This window comes from Coturnix japonica, chromosome 26 (assembly GCF_001577835.2).
Source record: "Coturnix japonica isolate 7356 chromosome 26, Coturnix japonica 2.1, whole genome shotgun sequence".
NCBI classification, from domain to species: Eukaryota; Metazoa; Chordata; class Aves; order Galliformes; family Phasianidae; genus Coturnix; species Coturnix japonica.
Window position 1 is genome coordinate 3,715,872 of NC_029541.1, and position 25,011 is coordinate 3,740,882.

At 50.1% G+C, this 25,011-nt stretch overlaps 1 protein-coding gene across 6 annotated transcripts in view; it reads left to right on the forward strand.

Moving 5' to 3' along the window:
- Nucleotides 1–2: 2 nt before the first annotated feature.
- MAGI3 (membrane associated guanylate kinase, WW and PDZ domain containing 3) overlaps nt 3–25,011 on the forward strand; it is a 46,450-nt gene continuing 21,441 nt past the window's right edge. For 4 of the 6 annotated variants that reach the window (XR_001559574.2, XM_015885232.2, XM_015885233.2 and 1 more), the window contains exon 1: nt 9,005–9,399. Coding sequence is in view for 5 of the 6 variants with exons in the window: in XM_015885232.2 (XP_015740718.1) it covers nt 9,078–9,399 (322 nt within the window). In the remaining variant the exon portion in view is untranslated. Of the gene's footprint in view, nt 187–667; nt 759–4,166; nt 4,278–9,004; nt 9,400–17,703; nt 17,885–25,011 lie in introns of those variants that run through there. The other 2 variants (XM_015885234.2, XM_015885235.2) reach the window with 2 other exon arrangements.

Here is a 25,011-nt window from a genome sequence, read left to right on the forward strand (position 1 = left end):
TCATAAGTCACTTTCAAATGGGATTCTGATCTTCTTGCTGTGAATGTTACCCCAGTCCTTTGCTGTACTGATGGGAAGATCACCTGGCATTAAGCCTGGCTCATGAGTTAAATGGCACACAAGGCAAAATGGTCCAGCCCCTCCTCAGAGAGTTGCCCACCGGCTGCCATACTTCTACAAGCTGCTGTAAGTACTTCATTCATTCCTTCAAATACCTTCCCCTATTTCTACCACTAATTCTGTGCTGGTTCATGTTCTGACCATCACCTTGGCAGTTCCTGCCCTCTTTTTGGTATGTTTTACCATTTTATCTTGGCAGCAGCTGCTCAGTGCCTGCCAGCCCTGCTCCCCCAGGCAGAGCAGCATCACCTTTGTAGGACCTTCACTGCAGCAACCACAGAGCAGAGTTGGCTGTATGTAAATATGAGATAATACCATGTTCCTTTGCTTTTCCAGCAGGAGTTAAAGGGCTGCCCTTTCACTGCTTAGAGGCTCTGGGCTTTGCATGCATGCTGACCTGAGTTCCTCACTGCTCAGCTCTTACAGGGCACTGAGCACAGCTGCCTGCCCACTCAGCAGCTGTGAAGGGGTGCTGATGTTTATGAATTCACATCCCCCACAGATCAGCTCTTTGCACGCTCCTGTTTTCAACCCACTATCATTGCAGGAGGACCACACTGGTGCTGCGAGGCTGCAGGGAGCAATGGGACCCCGCCTGTCCTGGGATCAACAGGAAAAACCAGCTGTCACCTATCCGGGTGAGTTCAGCCCTCCCAGGTTCACTGTGCACATCCCAGCCCTGGCGCGGTGTCAGAGAACCAGCAGCTATTGAAGATAAGATCATGAATAGTTAATGCTCTCAGTTACCCAAGCATATTTAAAAATTAACACTGCAGCCTGGCTGAGATGAGATGGGGAAAAAAAAAAAACAAAACACAACAAAATCTGGGTCATCAAAGAGAGGGGAAAAACGAAAAACAATCACATCTACCCTTGGGCTTTGCTAATGACTGAGTTTTCATGGAAGGTCCCATCCCTTCCTTGCTCTCCCTCTGCACTTTGCAGTGCAGCAGCTCCCATCCTGGCCCTGCGGTGCTCCCAGCACAGCTCTGCCTTCCTGCAGTCAGGAGGTCAATGTGGGTGTTAAGGAAAGCTTCTGCACCGGGGGTAGGCACAGCACAGGGCAGTTCCCTGCTTCCCATCCTGCAGCTGGACCTGCTGTGTTGCATGGAGCAGTGACTGGGTTTGCACTGGCAAACCCAAAGCACGGCTTATCAATTATCCCTGTTATCCCTGCAGCTGGGAGCAGCTCTGTTCCAGGTTCCTCTCTGCAGGGATATGGAGCGTGATGAAGGACCAGCACTTATGTCGTTTTCTCCCCACAAGGGGTGATTGATCTGCACTGCCAAGGGTTTGTGCTGATTGATCCATAAGTGTTTATTGGCAGGCCAGGGCTCGTACCCGAGCTCTGGGTTCTGCCATGTCCCAGCTGGGGTGGAGCAGGGCTGTGTGTATGTGTGGGGGGGGTCAGTTCAGACCCCAGGCTGCCACTTGCAGCTCTCACCTCCAGCTCATCCCTTGGTGTGGAGGCAGCTCTCCCTTAAATGAGATCCTCTTGAGCATAACTCGTGGTGTAATGCAGGAGAGAACTGCTCCGCTCAGCGCTTTAGAGGTTCCATTTCACATCACCTTTCATGTCTCATCTGAAAACTTCAATGTGCAATTCATCCCAGCATTCAGAAACACCCCCCCCAACTCCACGCTCAGATTTGCTGCTGTTTTGGCCCTGCCCAGCACTGAGTGCCAGCAAGGGCTGCTGTGATTTGTGGGTCGCCGAAGGGGATCTTAGGATGCAGAAATAAATGTGCCCAGCTCGATTAATGGCCAGGAGCCCGCAGAGCTCTGGCAGCACTCAGGAAGGGCTGGCATTGCAGGATGGATCCCTCGAAGAAATTTTAATTAACTTAAAACAAATGCGCAGGAAAGGGCCAGCCATTAACTGCTATTGCTTCCTGAGTCTCATCTCTGCTAATTAAGCAGCGTGTCAGTGCAAACGACCTACAGATAGCAGAGCACCGAATTTGCATTTAAATTAAAAACCATATTTCTTAAAAAAATATATATACAGGTTTCATTACTGCCCTGGTTGTTTGTCTTTCCTGCATCCCCATCCTCACCCCCTTCTCCCCTCATCCCAACCCCATGGCTGGGTGCTGCATAGGGGCACCTGGCTGCCCTCTGCCGTGCTGTGCTGCCCAGCCTGACAGCTCTGATTTCTTTCTCCTGCTTAGAGAACATGAGGTTTTTGACAGCTGCCTTTGCCGTTATTCTTCCTTTAATGCTGTTGTTGTTTTGCGTTACTGTCAAATCACATCTTATTAAAGTTCTTCCCATCCTGTCAGCAGTAGCTGAGGAGCGCGGATGCCTGCGTGCTCTCCCTGCTCCATAGGGGGAAATTGCTTTCCGTTATTGATAGAGCAGTGCTGGAGGATGTGACCCAGCCTTGCTGGGGGCTGCAGGCTCTGCCAGACCCCCACAGCTCTGGATCACAAAGCACCAGGCTATGGGAAGCAGGAGCTGCCAGGACAGGGTATGCAGGGTGAGGGCAGCGTCCCCTGGGTGCCGGTGTCCTGTTTCCAGTGCAGATTCTGATCATCTGTTGGGCTCTGGTTACTCTCTGCTCTTTGGGAACCATCGCACCTTTGCAAAGCAGCTGACACTTCCCACGGCTTGATAAAAATTCCGTAGCATCACAGCAGCTCCTCGGGCTTTGTTCAGCTCCTGCCAGCAGAGCACAGGACATGGCATGGCTGGGAGCCCACAGGGCATGGCTGGGAGCCCGCAGCGCTGGGGGCACCTACTTGGTTTTGTGGCACAGGAGTGTGGGCATTTCCATTGGGCTCATTCTGTGGCTGCCCGATAGAGCTGGATTGCAGGGTCTGGGTCTGTGCCAGCCCTGGGTGCTGCAGGAGTCTCTCCTCTCGCTGTTTGCATCCCAGATCAGAGGGGACCATGTGCTGGTGGCACAGTGTGGTGATGGATGGGGATGGGATCTGCACACTCAGCAGCAGCCCAGCAAAGCGAGTTGGTTGGAAGTCACTGCAGCAAGCACAGTGTTTTTGCTGATAAATCTTGTTTGTAAATCAGCTGCATGCCGGACTGGTAAATAATGCATCTCATAGATGAAAACACTGTTCAAATGAGGACTGGAAGAAGCAGCCCGTGCTGCAGGCACAGCCGGTCCTGTGCAGCAGGGAGGGCAGGCGCAGCGGTACCTGGGAGCAGATTGCCTTCTGCATTGCTTTCCTAATTGCCTTCTTAAGCTTTTGATTCCCACAGCGTGTTCCATGAGCTTCTCCCCAGAGCATAAATCAGGGAGAGGCTTTGGTGGGAACATGAAGGTATGAACTCAGAGCAGCAGGGGAAGCTGGAGGCTGCTCAGTCTGGGAGCCAGCTCAGCCCCTTCCCAGCAGCACACAGCCACATTGGAGCCCTTGCACAAAGCATGTGTGCAGAAGGGGCTGCTCATGGCATGGCACAGCCCTGTCCTGCTTGGGAATGGGGCCCTTTGCTGGCAGCAGCTGGGCAGCCCTGGTGGGTGCTGTGCTTTGGGGAGCTTCATCATCACTAGGAGCCTGGCAATGCAGGTTCTGTCCCTTCTGTGCAGGCTGGGGGAGGAGTTTGTCAATGATTTATTTTGCGCTGTTATTGGAAGTGATTGCTGGTCAGCAAAGAGCCGCAAGGCAGAATGGAGCAGCCTGCAGATGGCTGGGAGAAAATGGGTTCGATTCCTTGAATGCTGTTAAATGGGTGGGGATATTTAAGGGCTAATTACAAATCTGGATGGTTTCCAGGAGCAAACAGCATGGGACAGTCAGACTCATGAGCTGCTGCTACAAACCATGCTGGGCTCCGAGTACATCTTGATGCCAGGCAGGCAATGCCCTGCTCACATTCCCCCACCTGCATCTGGGTCCTCCAGTTCAGCCTCCACATCCACGAGCTTCCAGCTGGGAAGGAGAGATGTGGTGTCCATACTGATACTTGCTTTTGTTCTTGACTGCAGGGTGCTGGGACAGCAGCACCAGCATCACAGCACTGCAGGGTGGGCTGAGCTCCCTGCAGGGCTGCACTCCCTGAGCTGCTGTTGGGTGTTTTCCTTCCAGATGCTTTGCAGAGCAGTGCCATGATGGGAAGGGGCAGCCTGCAGCCCGGCCACATCTACCTGAGGGCCCTCCCTGCTTTGGTTCAAGCTCCAAAACTGATATTCCACAAAGGTAATTTTCTGCTTCTCCAGCTCAATTCTATTCATCTTTCAGAGGGTAATTAGCATCACTTCAGCGTTCTTTTATGCCCAACTAATTGCACCTTGCTTCAGGAGTGAAAGTTAATGCCTCTCCATTTCAGTTAGTGCAGCAATATCTGATTAGGGGTGAGGCCAGGCAGAGAAGTGAACCAGGAGCAGCGCTGTCTGCCTGCTGGTCTGAGGCATCCTGCCTGCATGGGGGGAGAGATTTCCCATCTCAGATCTAAGATGCTCCTTATCAGCGATGCCCCAAGCAAAGCAGGCAACGCAGAGCATTCAGTGCTCCATACACTGCCACAGGAGAAGGGAAGGGCTGAACATCACTGAGCACCATGGAACCCCGCCATGCCCAGCAGCCACTGCCTGGCACTTGGGGCTGCTGTATGGGTGGCAGCAGCTCTGGTAGCACCAAGGACTGCAAAGTAAATACTTGGTCCGTAAATCTTGTCTGCTTTAAAGTAGGTTATATTTTCAAAGCGCTTCGGTTCTCAGGAGTTTCATATTGTGATGTCAGTTTTAAGACAAGTAATTGGATGCGGAGATGGTTGTTAGTGGAACCTGAGATTAAAGGCAGGATTTGCAGAGCTGTGCTGCGGGCTGACAGCACTTTGTTCCCTGCAGATGCAGCTCTGGGGCATTCACAGCCAGCACTGCTGTGCAGAGCTGCCCCACTGCTGCTGTGCAGTGCTGTGTGCAGCCAAAGCAGAGGGCATCATTGCAGCAGAAAAGCAATTGAAACTCCCTGGCACCCCAGGCCCCACTTTGTGACCACACAGAGCCTGAAACCCTGCAGCCTTCTAAAGCCCTTTGCAGGGTTTACTGGCAAAGAGCAGCATTTTGGATGGGAGTTTGATGTCTGCAGCCCGACCTTGCTGTGACGGCAGCAGGTGAGCAGGCAGCTTTGCCTGGTGGAAACTGAGAGTTTATTGGCGTAGCTGTATTCATTTGCTCATGACCTGGAGAATTAGTGAGGATCTGCTATCCTGTGGTGCACTGATGGCTCCTGCCAGCCATGGGCTCCCAGGGGAAGGAGTGGTATTTACCAACCTTTGCTTGGCACATTTTATGTAACAGCACATTCCTCCAAACGTCCTCGCCGTGACCGCCTGCTCCTCTCTTCTGTTCATCCCACAGTGTTTTACTTTCTACATTTCAAGGACCCGAGGAAGCAAAACGAGGCACTGAAGCCTCGTTCTTCCCGTGAAATAATTCACGAATGGAAGAGATGGTAGAGAAACTGCTGGCACAGAGCAGCCCCTGCCTCTGTCTGCAGGCTCCTGTGAGCTGAGGGGGAGCTGCAAACGAGCACGAGGCAGTTTTATGCCTCTATTTGCCACTAGTGTTACTATGATCCATGAGCTGCGCCAGACGGATCTTTCCAAAGCTGCAATAATAAATCATAAATATTGATGGTGCTTAATCACGAGGCAGCAGCAGCACAGAAGCACCCGACCCACTTACAGCACCCGGGGTGTCAGCTCTCATGGGCTGCAGGGGCTCAGCCATCAGCACCCACCCCTGTGCTCCCCACTTTGGTGGGGCCAGGTGGAGCAGCAGCCACACAGAGCTGACAAGTCTGAAATGGGAATGGAGTGGCAGTGATCTGACAGTGAGGAGGATGCTTTGACTGAGAGCTGTTTCCTACTGGAGTAGGAAAATGTTTCCTACCCACGGTGTGCTGGGAATGGGGCTGCCCAGCCAGAAATTGAGCTGAGGAGCAGGAATGTGAATGCCTGTTGACTTGAGGAAATGGCTTGAAGTTGAGGAAGGGAAGATTGAGGTTGGATGTCAGGGGGAAGTTCTTTACTCTGAGAGTGGTGAGGTGCTGGAACAGCTGCCCAGAGAGGCTGTGGATGCCCCGTCCATCCCTGGAGGTGTTCAAGGCCAGGTTGGATGGGACCCTGGGCAGCCTGGGCTGGTATTCAATGTGGAGGTTGGTGGCCCTGCGAGTGGCAGAGGGGCTGGAGCTTCATTATCCTTGAGGATCCAACCCAAGCCATTCTGTGACACTGTGATTCAGTCAGAGATGGAAGCAAACTGAGCCATTTGTTATGAACTGAAGAAGGTCAGAGCCCTTTCTGTGCTTCTGGAAGGGAAGCAGAGCTTTGGCAGAAGGTTGGGAGCCGATGCTGCGGTGCCGTCACGGCTCATTGCAGAGCTCTGCTCACAGCCACCGCTCCTCGTGTTTGCTACCACATACCACCTACAGCTCCCTACAAAGCCGTGCATGTTAGTTAACCTCATTAAATCCCAAAGGATTAGTCAGCTGTTCCTCAGCCACGGAATTGTTAGGAAACATCTAAAGCTCAAAGTTATGTGGCTTGGAAAGTGATTTTCTAATGCGCAGACTTCAAAGGGGTTTTGAAATCCTGCAGTGTAAGGAGACAGAGCAACCTTAATCCACCAGAGTGCTGCTTAATGGCCTGCTTAATTTCTGTCCTGATCGGCCTCTGATCAGTGCTGAGCATCAGCTCTGTGCCCTGCAAAGCCACAGAGCTGCTGTTGTGTCCCATTAGTTCCCAAGGAGCCCTTTGCTGTTCCAGTGATGGCAAAGCCTGGGAGCACCTTAATCCACAACCAAACTGCCTGCCCTGCAGTGTGACCGGAGGGCCCTGGGGAGCACAGCACAGCACTGCTATACCCAGCTGTGCTGCTGCGATGGCAGCGGTTTGTTCTGTGACAGACAAGCAGGATGCAGCACAGCTCCATATACCTGCAGAGCTACCAGGGCCCAGTGCTGGAAGGCAGTGATGTGCAGGAGTGGGCATCCACTCCCAGCAACCTGGATTTCCTTATGCATTCTGCAGGGAGGTTTGCAGCTCCCTGTGAGCTGCTGCCCCAGCTGCTCCAATTGGGGTGAAGACAGTGACTGGTGGGAGCTGGGGATTACGTGTGTCAGGGGCTGGGATGGGTTTTGGGGCCATGTCAGCTCTCCCAAATCCCTGTGAGCGGGGGCTGTAAAACTCGCTTCAGCTCTTTCCGATCCCATTAGAGATGTAAAACCACCGACAGAGCTGAACTGCTTACAGCTGCTCACCCAGCTCCTGGCAGAGCACTGACACCAGGGGAAGGTTCAGGCAGGGGGATTTAGTGAGTGCTGCTCAGAGATGTGCAGGAATGGAGGGCAAGGGCAGAACTGGTGATGCCAAGAGCTTGTGGAGTTCAGTTTGTTTTAGGTAAGGCGATATGTATGAGTGTGGAATCAAAGCCCTCCCTGTATGTAAGTGGGTGCACCAGCTGGATTCCCAATGGCTGAACTGCCTGGTCTATATGGTCCCAGCTCATCAGTGTGACAAAGTGGGGACACCACTCAGCTCTGGCTATCAGCTGTGACATGTGCTGGTCCCAGGCTGTGCTGTGGCTGCACCCACAGTGCCCACCTGGTCCCACAGCCCTCATTTCCCCCCATCACCTCAGCACATCCACAGGCTTATCCCTCCCCGATGGTTCCGCACAGCGCTAAGCTCAAGATCCAGACTTAAACGCTCCATTACTACTTTTAGGCTCTAAATCCAACACGTCGACTTCAAACCCACGCTCAGCTGTGATTCTGTGTGACTGCACGACTCCCTCGGTTCACTTTCTGGGTCTTTATCTCCTCTTTGCATTCATAGGCAGCAGCGGCGCTTGATCGCATCGCAGACGTTCAGTGCGCGTCCCAGAGCGAGCAGCAGGGGGGGATTTGCATCGGCCGCCTCCTGATTCACACTGACAAGTCCTCTTAGTTCATCTTTTTAGCTCCTCTATACACAAAGCTCCAGCAGCAACCAGCTGCACTTACGGCACATGCAGAGCGATCCCCATGGTTGCCTTCTTTATTTCAGAGTGGCTGAACGGTGCTTGGGGGCACGTTGCTGTTGTAATTACTGCTGGGGGCTGCAGCCTTATGTCCAGCAGTGCTGTGTTTGCAGCTGGGAAATGGAGGCACGGATGCAGTTGTTGGTGCTGTGGTGATGCTCCAGCTGCAGGTGAGGGGTGCATGCAGGGCTCAGCCAGGCACAGCTCTGCATTCAGACCCGGCTTTGCACTGACGTGGTTCTGCTGCTGTTTGAGCTCTGCCAGCCCTGTCTGATCTGGGTCTTGAGCTTAGCGCTGTGCGGAACCATCGGGGAGGGATAAGCCTGTGGATGTGCTGAGGTGATGGGGGGAAATGAGGGCTGTGGGACCAGGTGGGCACTGTGGGTGCAGCCACAGCACAGCTTGGGACCAGCACATGTCACAGCTGATAGCCAGAGCTGAGTGGTGTCCCCCCTTTGTCACACTGATGAGCTGGGACCATATAGACCAGGCAGTTCAGCCATTGGGAATCCAGCTGATGCACCCACTTACATCCAGGGAGGGCTTTGATTCCACACTCATACATATCGCCTTACCTGAAACAAACTGAACTCCACAAGCTCTTGGCATCACCAGTTCTGCCCTTACCCTCCATTTCTGCCCATCTCTGAGCAGCACTCACTAAATCCCCCTGCCTGAACCTTCCCCTGGTGTCAGTGCTGTGCCAGGAGCCGGGTGAGCAGCTGTAAGCAGCAGTTCAGCGGTGTCGGTGGTTTTACATCTCTAATGGGATCGGAAAGAACCGAACCGAGTTTTACAACCCATCCCAGTCCCGGTTCGACCCGGTACCGATTCCCGCGCGCTCCCACCCCGCGGCGCGCGCGCGCGCCGTGACGTCACAAGCCCCGCCCCTTGGCTTTGTGGGCGTGGCGCGGCAGTCGGGCGGCAGCGGCCGGTGCGGGAGGCGGCGCGGGGTTGAGCCCCATGGTGCGGTATGTCCAAAACGCTGCGGAAGAAACGGCACTGGCTGAGCAAGGTGCAGGAGTGCGTGGTGTCCTGGGGCGGCACGGCCGGGCCCGACCCCGAGCTGCTGCACGGCGGAGCCGAGAGAGGCGAGTTCCCGTACCTGGCGGGCCGCCTGACCGCGGGAACTGAGGGCGCGCCGGGCCCCGTGTTGCTGTCGGGTAAAGCGCCCGCACCGGGAGACGTGCTGCTGGAGGTGAACGGAACCCCGGTGAGCGGGCTGACACACCGGGACACGCTGGCCGTTATCCGGCACTTCAGGGAGCCCGTGAGAATCAAGACCGTGCGGCCAGGTGAGCCCGCAGGCCGCGCCCGGTGCAGGCCCCGCAACGCGGCCTTAAAGCGGGACACGGAGCGAGACCGGAGCTGGACCGAGTGGGGCGGGGAACGGGAAGGATAAGGATAAGGGCGGATCCGGAGCTGGGCCCGGCGGGAGGGACGGGCAACCTTTGCGGTGTCCGGCAGCTCGGTCCATTCGGTCCATTCGGTCCGTTCGATCCGTCTCCCCGCTCGGTTGGGTGAGTTCTGAGCTGCTTTGCCGTCTTGCTGTAGCTAATGTGCACCTGAAGGCAGTTTCCTCCTTTGACCGCTAATTAAATTGAGTTATCTGCTGTGCCCCGATGGGTATCGCCTTAATGCAGCACAGCATTGACCCGGGTCAGCAGGGTGCGCCGGGAGAGCTCTGAACAGAGAGAACAGAAAGGGTAAATAAACTGAGGAATAAATTAATTCACATGAGGCAGTAAGAAATCAAGGGAAGTTAATGGGAGGTGGGTCTATAATGAGTTAAATGGAATTGTTTGCTCTGGAGGGCAATGGGATGTTCCTGTGGTGGGGTTTCCATAGCAGAGATGTCCCAAACTTCACGTTACAGCTGCTGGGATAGATATTAGGATGAGTGTATGTGATGTGGAGCAGGAAGGTGCTGCAGGACAGTGAGGGTCCCACAGTGCCCCATATAGTGCGATGGGATGGGGCTGGTGCTGTGGGTACAACTGGCATCGTATCCGTGCTGGAGATGGAGCAGCTTTTCCACGCTAGAACATATTGTGAGCTTATTTCCCACATCAGATGGTTTTGGCAGCGAGCTTCTGTGTCAGGCTGGCTGTCCTTAAACGCAGCACCTCGCAGCGGGCTGTTGCTGTTTCTATTGACACCATAGTGCAATGCAGGGCTCCTCTGCTCCCATCCCTGTGCTCCCAGCAGTGCAGGGGCTGAGTGCAGGTTTGGCTGCCTGCTGCTCTGAGCATCCTTCATTATAAAAGGCAGCAGCAGCTTTGAGATCTGTCTGTGATCCTTCTAACAAATCTCATGGAAAATGGAAATTTCAAGACAGTGTTTAGTGCTGTTTGATAAGGCACTCGAAGGATCTGAGTGCTGAATTGAACGCCATCTGTTAAGCGCGGATCGCAAACCATGGACCACTTTGTTGCTGGAGAAATGGTTCCTTCCCTTTCTGGTTGTGTTCCCTGCCCCATAGAGTGAGGCCGTGGGTTGGTGCTGTGCCCAAAGCACCGTGATGGCTGTCAGCAGCCGTAGGTGTGTGCAATTTGTAACCTCCCGTTCGTGTCTATACGAACATGTTATTCTTGGCATGGAGCATCCTGCCGTTCCTTTTCGCTCAGTCTTTTGTTTAAACCTCTCTGCCATCAGTGCTGTGATTTCACCAGCTCTAATTATTCCATTCTTAGCGTGTTAGCTTCGAATGATAACGAGGCCTCGTGTGGCCAGTTAAGCAACCGCTGTGCTGCTGAACGCTCTGAATTGGTTCCCTTCAGGATGCTGCTCTGTGCTGGGCACCGTGCTGACATCAACCCCAAACAGGGTTTGTAGGATGAGATAAGCTGGTGCTTGTGCTCCAGGTGCTCTGGAAGCAAAGCCTCTCTGCTCAGACAGCCGTGATTGAGACACCTGCATGTGTGTGTTGCTTGTGGGCTCTTACAGCCCAGGTTTCCCTGCTAGCCTGGTTTAACGTGCTTAAATTCCTTGCAGTGTCTGTTGGTGCTGCTGTGTGATGGCAGGAGGTGCTGTGCTCAGTGTGAACCAACATGAATCTTCATTAGAAGCCGTGGCTGCAGCCATGCAATGCTCCCAGCTGGCCGTAACCAGGGGCTCCTTGGATGCAGAACACGGCTGGGTTTTGTTGTCTCAGAAGATTCCATTTAATGCTTTTTTGAAGTTTTTTTTTGGGTCTATTTATTTTGTTTTCCGTAGCTTCTGTTTGAAGTTATTTTTCAGCTGGTGGTTCTGAAAGTCTGAAGCGTATAATGAGCTGCATGCGTGGAGGCTGAGAGCTGCTAGAAGCCCTCACCTTTCGGTTGTTGCTCTGATGTATAAGGCCTTTGAATGCATTCTTCTGGCTATTCAGGATACCTCCTGTTCAGAGCCATCTCCTCACCTGTTAGGTAAACTGTATTGTTCCCCGAGCCAGAACAGTTTTCTTCTTTAAAGCAGTGTTATTCAATGTGGGTGAAGAAAAGCACGAGCTCTTCTGCTGTATGTGAGAGTCAGTTCCTTACTTCATCCCGGAGGCCACGGTGAGAAGGTTTGCAGAGCTGCACTGAGTTGCTGTGAAGCCAGAACCCCCTTCAGTTCCCTTCTGTGTCACTGCTGGGTTGTGGACCTGCAATGTTGCTCTGCACCCCCCAGTGCAGCTTTGGCTGTCAGTCCTATGCTGCTTTTCCCTGCTGAAGTTTGTATAGCTTGATATTCATCACATGAAAGCAGTGTGTAGTACGTAAGGAAGGAGTTAATCCCTTTGGGTTCAGGATTGCCGTATCTCTTCATTTATCTGCATGAGAACTGTAAAACTGGAATTCCAGCTCTGCCAGACCGTGGTGCGTTTCCGTGTGGGTTCTGACTGCGTTCTACTTCAGTGCTGTTTCATTACTGACTTGGGTAATAAATACAATCAGACTAACAGCTGGGGTCTGATGAATATGGATCGTGGGTACTGTAGAAATACCAGAAGTGGGAATCTGGGAGAGCTGTCTAGAAAGGCATTATTTTCATCTGCATGCTAATGAAGCGTTCTTTCAAGAGGCGTTGAAGGCGATCAGTGAGGTTAGCGTGGTTGTGTGGGAATTTCTGATCACTCAACCTGCTGTATTTGGAAACAGGCAGTGCTTTGTTATCAAGCCAAACTAGTGTTGTCCTGATAGGGGAATAGGAACCCACATCTGCCCAGTGCTTTGTGCTTGGATCCAGCCGTGGTGGAAAACCTTTATTCCATGAAACAGGTGGAATTACAGCACAGAGGAGCAGGGATGTGCCCGTGTTGTACAGGAGAGCAGCAATGGGAGCGTGTTGCTCCTCCTCTCATTGCAGGTAAGAGGTGATGGGAGCAGCAGTAGGAAGTGAGCGGTCACCAAAGAGGAGCTGAGCCTGAACCCGGTGATGTTTGCAGAGTGTGACTGCATGTACTGCAGGAGCATTGCACGGGGGAAGGCACAGCCATTCCTTTGGGTCCTTTGATTCCTTTGGATCCACTTTGAAGGACTTCCTGGAGCCCCAGTGCTGGGCTGGGGGATGCCCTGCATGGAAGTGATGGTTCAATCCCATACATGCTATTGCACCTGGGAGATGTGAGGCTGGGTGATGTTTACTCCATCCTGCATTCTTGGCTCTGCAGGCCGTGCTGGGTTTACATAAAAACACTTTTAGAAGTTCCCAATCTATGGTGCATCGCAGACTAAACACTGAAGGCACTTAAAAGAAGGAGCCCACTCCCCTCCTGACAGCCCAGCCTCCAACCCCACACCCTGTAGGTCTGGCCATTAGGCATCTCACTTTGTAGTGTAAATGCAAGGGAAGAGCTGAGTCCTGGAAATCCAAAGGAATGGTTGGTATGTTTCAGTGCTGTTTACCTTCTGGTGAGCAGATGGGGTTTGAGGTGCACAGCATCTGCCCCTCTCAGGGTGATGAACAACACTGAAGGCTGTTTTGCATTTTGAAATGCAAAGTCAGGAGCTGTGTGCAGTCATCTGCTGGAAATGGCTCTGAAAAACAACCATGGATGCTCCGAAGTGCAGCCTGCGTGTAGTGAAGGAATAAGGAGGTTTATCATAGAGCTCCTGCTCAAATACCCCCCGATGCCTTTTCAGAGGATCTTTGATAACTCACGTAGGGGGTGTTTCATTTCCCTTGGACCGGGGTTGTTTTGCAGTTAAATTCTGAGAGCAATTTGGTGCTCATTATGCTTTGAGATTCAAATTGTGTCCCTTCTGTTAGGACAGCTTTGGTATGCAGGAGAGGAGGGAGCTGTGATTAGAGCCCTGGCACGTTCTTTGCATCACGTTCAGCATTTGGGAGCTTGGTCAGTTATTGCATGTTCTATGGGCTGTAAGGAGGGCTGTGGTGGTGGTGGGTGAGAGACCACCCTGCAGAGAGACCTGGGGCTGTGGTCATGGCAGGGTGAGAGGTGTTCAGCTGTTCTCAATGGGCTGAACCAGGAGTGGGATGTGCAGGTGGGCCTTGATTGTGGGCTGCTAATAATGTGCCATTGGGACACACTGTGGGTCTCCTGCAGCAGCTGTGAGCCAAGCACTGATCCCATAGGAAACAACAGGGACACTCAGATTGGCTTGAAGTGCTGGAGGTCCTGGAGCACTGCAGTGTGCTCTGAACACAAGAGAAGAAGCACACAGGAGGTGAGTGGTGTCCAGATCAGGGCTGCAGTGAGCGCCAAGCAGGAAAATCCCTCTTAAAACACACCATAACAAAAAGAAGTGCCTGCTTCAGCCTGGGTTTTTCCTTTTTCCTGCAGGACTGAGGGGAATATCACAACACAAACACGATTGAAGTGGGAATGAGGGTTGTTCCGTCCCATTGGCACATGCCTGCTGTTTGTGCAGCTGTGTGTGTGTCACTTAGTTCTTCTTTTCCTGGCGTTATTAGAGAACAAAACACACAACTGCTGAGCAATGAGTTGAACCTGGTGTAACTCAGTGTGCTGATGAGCTATTTTCCTATTTGTATGAAAAAAGCTAAAGACAGGGTTGGGTTTTTGAATCACTGTGACTGCAATGAAAGTACCCGGGTAGTTAAACCTTCTCCTGCCTTTAAGATTTCATTGCCCACAGAAGCAACTTTGCTTTGGTTACAACCCTTGTTGGTGGTGACCTTCGTCCGAGCAAAGGTTTGCTAAAGGCAGAGCTTGCTGGTACCGCTCATTAAATCCAAGAGGATTAACGTACAGTTTATTTCCTCTAAACCCACCGAACTATCAGGAAATAACTAAGCCCTGAAGTTTTAGGTTTGCGGAGATGATTTCCTCTTAATGCATGTACTTGGGAGGAACGTCAAAATCCCGTTACGTAAGAGGGAGGCAGAGTCCCCTATTAATCCCAGGGAATGATGTTTAATGGCTTGTTTCATCCGTTATTGGTCTAAAGAATTCCTCCGAAACCAGCTGACCCAAAGTGCCAGGGAAGTATTTTTACCTCTGTTGCTGAAACTATTACAGCTCGGTAATTTCACTAATCTCCTTTGCAGCGAGATTAGATTGCAAATGCTTTGATGCAGGGAGGGCTGTGTTTGTGAAAACAGCTCGGTAGCCGCGGGCAGCGCCGAGTGGAAGTGCCAGTAAGTGGAAAGGAGCAATGCTTTGAACCATCCATCGCATGGATTGTGCTTCAGATTGACTGTGGTTTGCCATAGCTGCAGCCCTGCCCAGCTGTGTGCTCCTCACCCATCAGGAGGGTCTGTGTTATGGAACAACTCTGCTGCCCTACTTCTGTGGTGTAAAAATACCTAATCCTGAGGATTTTATTTCCCTCTCTCTAGGGCAGCGGAGAGTAATTACTTTTCTCTAGTGAAGGTGGAGATGCTGGAAAAGTTTAATTAATGCCCGTTAGATGCCAGTGATACTGAAATGAATTCATCAGGGCAGGGCACTTAACGCTCATCGAGGCAGTGAGCAGTTGCAGTGGACTCTATGTTTGACATGAAGTGGAATTAAGGAATAACCCCCCCAGATTTCACCTTTCTAATGTCAATGGAAGTAACTGTGAGAGCCCGGGAGGGCTGGAATCTACCTGTGGTCATAAATGTGAGCCCTGCCATGCAGCAGATCTGGTTTTAACACAGTCTAAGAGGGGAAAACAAGGCAATACAGCCACGTGTGTGGGGAGGAGGAAGATGCTGCTGTTTTGCTGCTGTTCCTGATAAGGAATCACAGTGTTGTGTGTGATATTGCTCCATTCAGTCATCAAGCTCTGCTGCGTGATGCAGAGCGTTGTGTAGTACAAGGCTTTGTACCTGAGGAACTTCCATCTCTGCTTTTTCCCTAATGCAGCGAAGGAAAAAGGTCTGACATCAATTCCTGCTTTGTTGACTCACCCTCGGGGGCATCCAGTTGTTGTTCTGCTGTTGTAATTTGTTGCCTCTTGGCAGATACATTTTTTTGTTGTTGTTTTTTCTTAATTGAACTTCGTTGTTAAGAGCTCCATTGCTCTGGTTCAGGTGGTTGCAGAGATGTTGGATGTTAAGGGAACTGCAAAGGGGGGCTGTGCCTGCTCAAGTGTGGTGCTGTCTGCTGCTCTGTATTTCACTGCACTGCAGTGTGGTTGGGTTGAAGGGACCCTGGAGCCCCCATCCCCTGCCCTATGGGCTGGTTGTACCTCTGCTCCTTTATTTGCCTTCTAAAAGTGCTGGAAGTAAATGTGAAGGTACCGAGGGTGGCTGTGAATAAAGCAGCACTTCAGTAAAGATCTATTGTGCGTATCCAGATACCTGCTCTCTCAAATGCCCTGGCAGTAGTAAAGCATTTCAAAGGGATGGCTGCAGAATGAGTGCGGTCAGGGGAGAATGACAGGAAAGGGAACAATGCAATAAATAGAGGGGGAAAAGGCTGTGCTGTCAGCTCTGGTTTCCCTATTGGGGTGTGTGTATGAAGCTGCCTTCTGATTGATTGTGAATTGAGAACAGCAATTGGATTTGGCTTTGCCTTTAAAGCTGTCTTGTTATTTGAAGTGCTTTCTTATGAGAAGAGCTCCATCCCTGTGTCAGCCCAGGGTTTTGTGAGCAGATACAGATTAGGCCTGCCCTGCAAGGGCTGTACCAGGGGGATCTCATGGTCCGTGTGAGCATCACTGCTCTGCTCAGGACATTTACCTTGTGCAGAGCGTGTGGAGGCAATAATTAAAATGAAGTCACCTGGAGAAAGTTGATGACAGGCTGATAACTCATCCTTCGCGCGGCTGCTGCGGCTTCCTGCCAAGAGAGAGAGCTGTTTTCTGTTCCCTCCTTTGGATTTTAATTGCTGTGTAGTTTTTGCTGCTGTGTCAGTGTTGTGACAAGGAGGGGATGGGATGAGTGAGGTGGCTGCAGTTTGGGCTGCTCTTCATGATAGAAAGCACGAAGTAGAAATGAGAACAGCAGTTTTCTTATTGTGAAGTCTTTATCCCCTCTGCTTTATCTTACTGTGCCTTTATCCCCTCTGCTTCAGCTCGTTCTGCTTTATAACATGCTCTCAAGTAGTGGAAGAAGTTTGTTCTGAAGGTGAAAACTAACCTGCAGAGTTCTCGGATAGGAGGAGGTAACCAGAGTGTCTGTGGGTTCATCAGTAATCCAAAGGCTCCCGTATTAATTACCATCAGTTAATAGACTCATTTACCAGTTCCAGTTTCCATGTGCTCTGCTGAGGCCGCTTCCTCGCTAACTGTGAGATAAGGAGAAATGTTGAGAAGCAGATGCTGCGTGACCAAGTACCCAGCTGTGCACTAACAGAATGAATCTCCTGGTAATTAGTTAACAATTCCTTGGCAGTCAGAGGCGTATGTAAAACAGTAAACACAGCATGGGGAAATAATAATAATAATAAAACATTAAAAGCACTTTCTGAGCTTTAAAACATTGGCAGCATCCTTTCAGCCATCTGTGTTGCTGAGGAGCTCGGTAAGTCATGCCAAGGTCAGAGCTGACTTGCAGCCCTTAACCCTTTGGCAGTGAGATGTAACGTCCTGCTTGCTGAGCATGTTGTGTATCAGGATGGCAATCAGGAAGGCAATGGTGTCAGTGGTGCTGACACAGCTCTGTGTTCAGTAGATGGAAGGAAAGCTGCAAGGTGGGCTCGGATGGGCGTAGTGCAACTGAATTGTTGTTGAGTTTGTTCTGATGCTGTTGGTGTAGCCCTGGAGAGAAAATAATAGAACACCAAAGCTCTACCAATGCTTTCAGTCCATCTGCATCCACCTGGGGATGTAACACTGCTGCATCACCACAGCAGTCCCTGCTCTGTGCTGCAAATCGTGCTTGCACGACTGTGAACATAAATGATGAACAATTGGTTGGGATAGGAAATGTCATCAATCAATTAAAGCCTAATGAAGCTTCTACTTAAAGAGTGGCTTCATCTGCTAAAGTGTGACATGGGCTGCTGCGAAGGGGTGGTCTGTAATTGCGTGCTGTGATGCTGCTGTTTTCCAATTAAACTTGGCCGTACCTGTAATCAATACGGCCGCGGGCAAAGTGTGTTTGTTAATGTGATGCAGAGGAGTGCTGACCTAGAACACAATGTCAGTGTTTTTAAATCCCTGGGAGTCCTTGGGAGCGCATTGAGGCACGGCTGTGTGTGCTGGAGCCTGAATTTATTGCTGTGCTGCCTCCCTGGCACAGCAGGAGATGTCCTCGGGGAATGTCACCGCTGTGTTGGAGGTGCTGGGCCTTCCAGAGCTCCTGGAAACCACCAGAGCTTCAGTGCTGAGTGTGGGATTTAGGGCGGAAATGTCTTGAAAATAAGGATGAAGTTTAAAACGAGAAGAGTGTGGCAGATGGAAGGTAAGGCGGCTGCTGTCCTTGGGTTGTGAAAGTATTTGTGTGGATGGCTCTGCCCCCATGATGGATGTTGATGGGTGAGGAGCACATGGGAACAGCAGGGAGAGGAAGCAGAGACGATAATAAATGCCTCCTTTTGGCTGCAGTTCACGGCAATTCTTCATTTTTTCATGGTCAGTCTAATCCCAGCGTGCGAAGCTGCGCTGCTCACGGGTAGTTTTTTGTGGTTAAAGAGCTAATAATCTCCAGCCCAAGTTGATATGAACAGAGCTGTGTGCTCAACAAAGCTCTGATTACATTGCAGCGTGAGCCAGCGCATGGGAATGATACTCAAAGTGAGGGGATATGGGGACAGCTGTGGGGTCCCAGAGCAGAGTTTGTGCTGATCCAGGAGGTTCCTTGCAGACGGGGCTTCCCACATCTCATGAGAACACAAGCACAATGTCACTGTCAAACTGCTGCTCTGCCCAACTCCAGCCCGAAATAGGTTAGTGGGCCTAGAAATTATGCAGAGTGTAATTGCGTGCCTTGCTTCCTATGAAAAGCAGGCTAAAAATAAGCCCGTGTAGTATTTGAATAAGTTCTAATCACTGCATTCCAAAAAAAAAAGAAAAAGAAGGTCTTGGCATGTGAACACGTACCCTTCTGCTGGGGAAGTAATGCCAAGTCCCAAACAGATTAAATGGCTTGTGTAACACAGAGCAGCTGCAAGGACATTTTTCTTTGGGGATGTGACTGAAATGTGTGTCATTCTATAGAACTTCACGCTGCTTGAGCAATAAGATACGGTGTGTTATCCATATGTCAGTACGTGAAATGTGATGCTACGTTAGGGCAGACACCAGGGCAGACCATGTTTGCCCAGGGCAAAACCAGTGCAAGTCCTCCATTGGGGACCCTTTGTCAGATGGGGCTGTTGAAGGAATGCTTGCTAAGTGTTGGTAACTGCACAGACACGATAGCTGCAGATTACAATAGGGAATTATTAATATCAGAGCAGTTGTGTTCATCTGTGTATGTTAATTGTGCCTCCTGGAGCAAATCGGTTTGTTTCAAATCTCAATAAATCATTATATCTGCTGTGAACGTACCGAGACCCCACGTTGGAAATGCAAGGGAATGAATGGAAGATTGTCTATAAATTTGGAAGAACAAGCTGTAGTTACCCTGCAGAAATCTGCCTCATTGTTTGCATTGCTTGCCTTTGTTTTGCACTGTTCCAGCTCTGTATCTCCTCAATGACGAGCAGATTAAACGTTTTATGTATTATTATAACCTTAGCAGCTATGGGGGATTCTGATTTCATAGCTGTGATGTCTGTGTGCAGCTCTGCAGCAGCGCCAGCATTGCTCCTACCAGACAGCCCCCGCAGGTGCGCTCGTTTGCACGCTGATTAAAACTCAGCAAGAGACGGAGCACATAATTAGGAAGCCTTAATAAAGCCATCCGTGCTATTCTTAGAACAGCCCTGAGGTCTGTAAGGTTCTGGACAGTTTTTGACCCTTCAGCATTCAGTTGCATGGGCTTTGGGTGCATGTGAGCAGTGTGAGCAGCACAGCAGATCACGTTGTGTCCTGTCCTGCTAATGGGGCTTGGCTTAATCTCCTGCGACGATGGCAGGAACCTGCTTGCTCTCCTGCTTTGCATTTCTGCTTTGCTTTCAGCAGCAAGGTTTGGTCTTGCAAGTCTTAAGTTTTGTTTGGTGAGGTCTTTCAAGCTGTCCAAGCTGCATTCACTGTGCTTTATAGATACCCATGTCTGCATTGAGCCTGGCAATGATGGAGGAGTTAGTCCGAGTTCTTCATCATCAGTGTGAGCACGACTTGAGCTGGTAGCCATGTGCCATTCTGGCAGATGGAATATTGTGGGGGCTGCTAGAAATAGGACACGGCAGCACTTGCAGTAGCCATAGGGAACGGTGGTTGTCCTGCTGAGCTGCAGCTCCAGCTTCATCTGGTGCATAAGAGCAGGACCTCGAAGGTGGCTCCCCCATCCTCTCACTGTTTAAATGCTTGTGACTTGTGGTACGTGCAGGAGGTTGTGAATTGCTCCATCTTTCCTATGGGCTACATGTGATACAGTGTCCCATTGAAGTGTGGGGAGGCATCTTGAGACAAACAGAGCAGCAAAATGTTTCTTGAGAATATAGCAAACCTCGATAAATATGCATAGGATTGTTGATCTTCTCTGTGTGTTTTCCTGAGGAAAACAGCGAATCAAAGACAAGAAAGTCACCATATGTTATACAAAAGGTCAAACCGTTCTCTTGCGGAAAGTTCTTTTGCATTTCCCACTGTTGAGCTGAAGGAAACGGTTATGTTTGCGTTTTGTTTGAAACCCATTCATTACTTGGAATCATTTGAGTTCTCCTCGTATCTCCTTCAGTGTCTGATCTTATATCAGAAACAGCTGTAGAGCTCTTTGTGCTCTGCCATTCTCCTCTTTAATAATAGCTGCGCTCAAATACTTGGCGTTATCAGAGAAACCCCTTCCCCGTTGTGATTCTCCTTCTATTTCCACAGTTAATGGATTTTTGTGTGCGTGCAATGTATTGCTGTAATTATATCTGATAATATTACATTGGAAGCTTGGCATCTGAAAGTTTCAACTTCTTTGCTCATAGGATTTTCCCTTTGAAAACCCTTTATGCTGCAGGCAGGCAATGTCTCAGGCTGTGCTACCATTGCATCACATAGGACAAAGTGAAGCTGAGGTTGGTATCCCCCCATCCTTCCCTTGGCCCCTTTGGGTCTTAGGGCAGCACTCGATAGATAGAAGCAGAATCTTCCTATTGCAAAACCTTTCGGATCCACACTGCTGGGTCCTCATTCCTTGCTTCCAACATTGTCAACTGTGACACATCTGTTTGCAAACTGAGGGAATTGTTAGTTGGGTAACAAGTGTTATTTTCATACGCCAACCAAATGGCACTGAAAGAATCCTGGAAATGCCATCTATTTTCTGCCAGTCTTTTCTTGCTTCCTTCTGCACTGAGCAAAACACTTTTGCTGGTAGTGGATGAGGAACCTCACAGTGGATGCCCACAGATGGAGGCTCCTGGTGCAGCGTGTTTTGCTGTTTCCACACCACCAAAAATAAAACCAAAGGACAGAGCCCAGCTCCTGCTGCTCACACTTCACCTCTCATCCTTCCCAGCCCTCAGTTTCAGTATTTAGCTGTGTTAGAGCTCCCATTTCCTGCTGTTTTCTGTGCGTGATGCTGCTGAGGTGGGCTGTGTGAAGGAGAGCTTTGGCTACATGCAGGCACTACCAGGGTTGTAGGATCATAAGCTTTGTGGCAACTTTGCTTCAATCTGGATAAACTGGTTTTTTCTTTTATTTCTATACCGTAAACCAAACGTTTGGTGTTTTGAATGCTGTGATAAATGATTTGTTAAGACGGGAAGGCTTATCTGCACCACAACTTCTGTAAATACAAGTGTATTAGCAGGATTTCATTGGACAGAGTGCAACAAACTGCAATTAAATAAGCCTTGCAGCATAAACCTTTTAATATTTTCTCAGCTTTCAAGTGGTAAACGGGTCTGCTTTCACGGGCTGCTGTGACTTTGAACTGCTTTGAGCTTTTCTTCCATACAAAACCATGTAAATTGTGCTGTGCGTTGTTCTGCATCTGTCATGCGAAGGCAACTCGGTCAGTGTGACATCCCCTGTACATTAGATTGGGTTTGCAGAATATCTTTAACGACACATCTCCACGAGAGATCCTTAATTCAATTCTCTTGGAAGCAGATTGACGCCAGCAGCATCCTCTCAGCAGGTCACCATCAAATGCTCTTCACCCCTATTTCTTTACAGCTCAAAGAAGCGAGGTTTGCTGTTGTAGCTGGATGTTCACACATAGGTTTTGCTGCCTTCCTCTATGCAATGCTGGTGCATCCCAGCCTGGCCAGTCTGTCCTGTTGCTCCCCAGCCTTGGGGCGTTTGGTGGGGATGTGTAAAACCAGTCCTGTAAACGCATCCATTTGCATAGCTCTTCAGGGTTCAGTTATAAAGCAATCCGTGCTCTCCTTGTCTTCAGTCAAACCATTTATTCCCTGCAGACCTTTAGTAAAGCGAAATTCACATCACAGGAGGCTTTAGCAAAGTTCTTCAAAGCTTTTGTAAGGCCTCCAACTGAGGAATTTAACGTATGTATTTTAAATATTTGCTCTTTAGAGCGTGGTTCTGAGTTGCTGGACCTGCTTTCATGCCCCATCTGTGTTCCCAAACATCCCAGCTTGCTTCCACTTGTGCTCTTCCCCTTCTCCATCCCTGCACTTTAAGCAGTGGTGGCTCTGGGCTCTCATTCTGCATCTCCTCATACATACGAGCTGTCTGTTTTGCTCTCTTTTCACGACCTTTAAGAATCTAACAAGTTGCTTTTTTGTGGTTTCTGGCTTGTTGGTTTTTGTTCATTCGTCTTTGTGAAAGATACCATTTTGCATTTCAAATCCAAAAGTTAATAGTTAAAACGTATTTGGCTCTTCTCCCACGTTTGTTCTAGAAAATCAAGTTCTTCACCTTGTCCGTTGTGCTCGGTGTGAAGGGGGAACTCAGTGTCTTGTCATGGGTTGTCTGTGGCAGCCTGACTGTAATTGCTGGGTAGCATATAGGAGCTGTTAAGTGTTGTGAGCTGAACCCGCTGATTTTCTTCCTGGTCGTGCATTAGGAAATAACTCAGCATCTGATTGCTCTTTTTAAGGAGCCGTTACCTGATTCTGTTTCATGCTTTTAGGAGGAAGTTGCTGTGCTCGTGCTGAATTACAACCCCCTGTGAGTCGTTGCTGTGCACGTGTGGCTTTGGTTTCCTGGAGCAGCACACCTGGTTTGTGCAGCTGGAAGCTGCTTTAAATGGCTTTTGCTTAGTCAAGTCAGAGACCAATTAACGTTAGTTCTATATTAATACGCAAGATTTAATTAAATGCTGGGTGTTCTCCCTTGCCCTATGCAGTGGTTCTTGCTGCTGTCTGAGCACAGCCCCACATGCTTGGCTGTGTCACACTGCAGGGAAGTCCCCACTGAAGACCAGAATCACACAGCAGGATCTAATCCGAGCTTTTTTTTTCCTTCTTTAATGCTTAAAAAAAAACCAAACCAAACCCCTCTGAGCCTCTGGATAATCTGGGGAGGGGCTGAGGGGATTTAGGGTGAGCAGTGGGCAGTTTGTGTGCGAGTTTACTCCAGTTCAGCAGCTCTGTGGGTCCATTGGTTTCATGCAGGATGCTCTTCCCATAGCTGTGCATTATGGCTCTCTCCTCTCCATGGGGCTGCAAGCAGTGGCCAAGCTGGGTCTGTGTGCTGGGCCTGGTGTCTGTCCATCCTCTGGGCCTGGTGTCCATCTGTCTGCAGTGCTCTTTCTATCCCCCACAGCATCCATTACTTTGAAGTACGTTTCCATGCTGGGTGCATTGCCCTACCAATGGATCTTGTCATTTGCTGGGGAAGTGAACGTGCTTATAACAAACCTCTGCTTGGAAAAGTTGCTTTTCTTGTTAAACAACAAGGTATTTATTTTAAAGGAGGAAAGAAAAATGCCTCCCAACGCTGTTTAGCATATAGAGGTCATCGTCTCAGCAGCTGTTGGCATGGAAACAGCACTGAGCTCCAGCACAGTGTGATGCCCGCGTGTGTTCACACCTGTGGGCATTGCTGTCATGCAGCCCTTGCACCCACAGCATCGCCCACAGCTACCTGTGCAGTCACGGTGCTGTCACTGATGGCTGGGCAGTGATTCATGGATCAGAACTTGGATCACTGCTGTTATATTGGTGCTGGTAATTCAGCAGTGGGTTTGTTGGGGTTAATTCTAGTCACGCCGTAGCAGGAAGCAGCTGTTTGTGGCTGTGTACTCAGCATTCCCTGCTGGGGTGCAGATTTACCCCTTGGTTTATGGGGTGACAGCAGAGGGCTGCTGCCCTGTTTGTCCCCAGGTCTGTCCTCAGCTCAGCTCTGTGCCTTGCGGTGCTGCTGAAGCCTTTCTGCTTTTCCTCTCTTAAACAGTTCCTTTGTGGTTAATTTAAATGAAACCTGAAAGCAAGAGGATTGTGCCTGTTCATCTTAGCCAACCTGAGCGGTATAAAGGATGTTATTCCTCTCGACTGGTCCCTGTGTTGTGTGTGCCATCCACAGCACACAGCAGCATTGCATTTAGCTTTCCTATTGCTCCTGGGGTGTGCTGGGCAGGCTCTGCTCCTGCAGGAGGAGGTGGCTGCCTCTTGCATAGAAACGGGCCCTAGAGGCGGCCTGGAGCATCCTCACTCTTCTTTCAGTTTCCTGCTTTTTAATGCACGCCACTCGCTGTGACCTTCCCTCATTTTCTCTCTGCCAAGTGTTTTGTTTGACTTTCTCCCATTTTCCCCAGGCTGTGCTTTTAGTTTTGTGGTCGTGGTCTGAGAACACAGTCCAATCTGCGAGGGTAACGTTCACATTAACCCCATAGCGTTGGCCCATCCTTAGGAGCAGCTTTGCTTTTACTTTTTCTTTTGGTATTTATTGAGAAGCATTTATGAGCTTTTACATTTTAGAGGGGAAGATGAGTGAATAAAGGCTCTGCAGGTCCACGTCCCTTTGGGGTTATCCCCACTTGCCAAGCCATGTAGCTCCATGCAGCTCTCAGAGCATAGCTAAGAACCAGAATCATCCACCATGGGGAAATCCGCCTCTATCGATCAGTGCAGAGTTGTTGCTCAAGTGCAGCGCTGTGGGTTGGGCTTTGACAGGGAGATGGATGGGCCCTTTTAGTAGTAAAACATTTTTAAATGTTGAGAAACCATCTTGTCTGCAAACAATGAAGAGATTTACGGTAAGAAATGGAAAATATTCTTCTTGGTGGAGATTACACCATTTGTTTTCATTTTCCGTGACATGTTTTGCTCATTATGCTGCAGGAATCGAATCCAAAGCTTCATAAAGAAAAGCGCCTGATTGCAAAGCAGGGAATTGAGCTCAGGGTTTGCTGTCATAACAGCAGAGAGCACTTCACCCATGGGAGCACTGCGAGGTTCTGCGCCTGGGAAGCATTGAGGGGCTGAGAACTGTGCTGCTCAGCACAGACTCAATGCTCCTTCATGTTGGAGAAGGGAAAAGCATCAACCCACAGATAACAGAATGCATGACGTACCTTGCAGC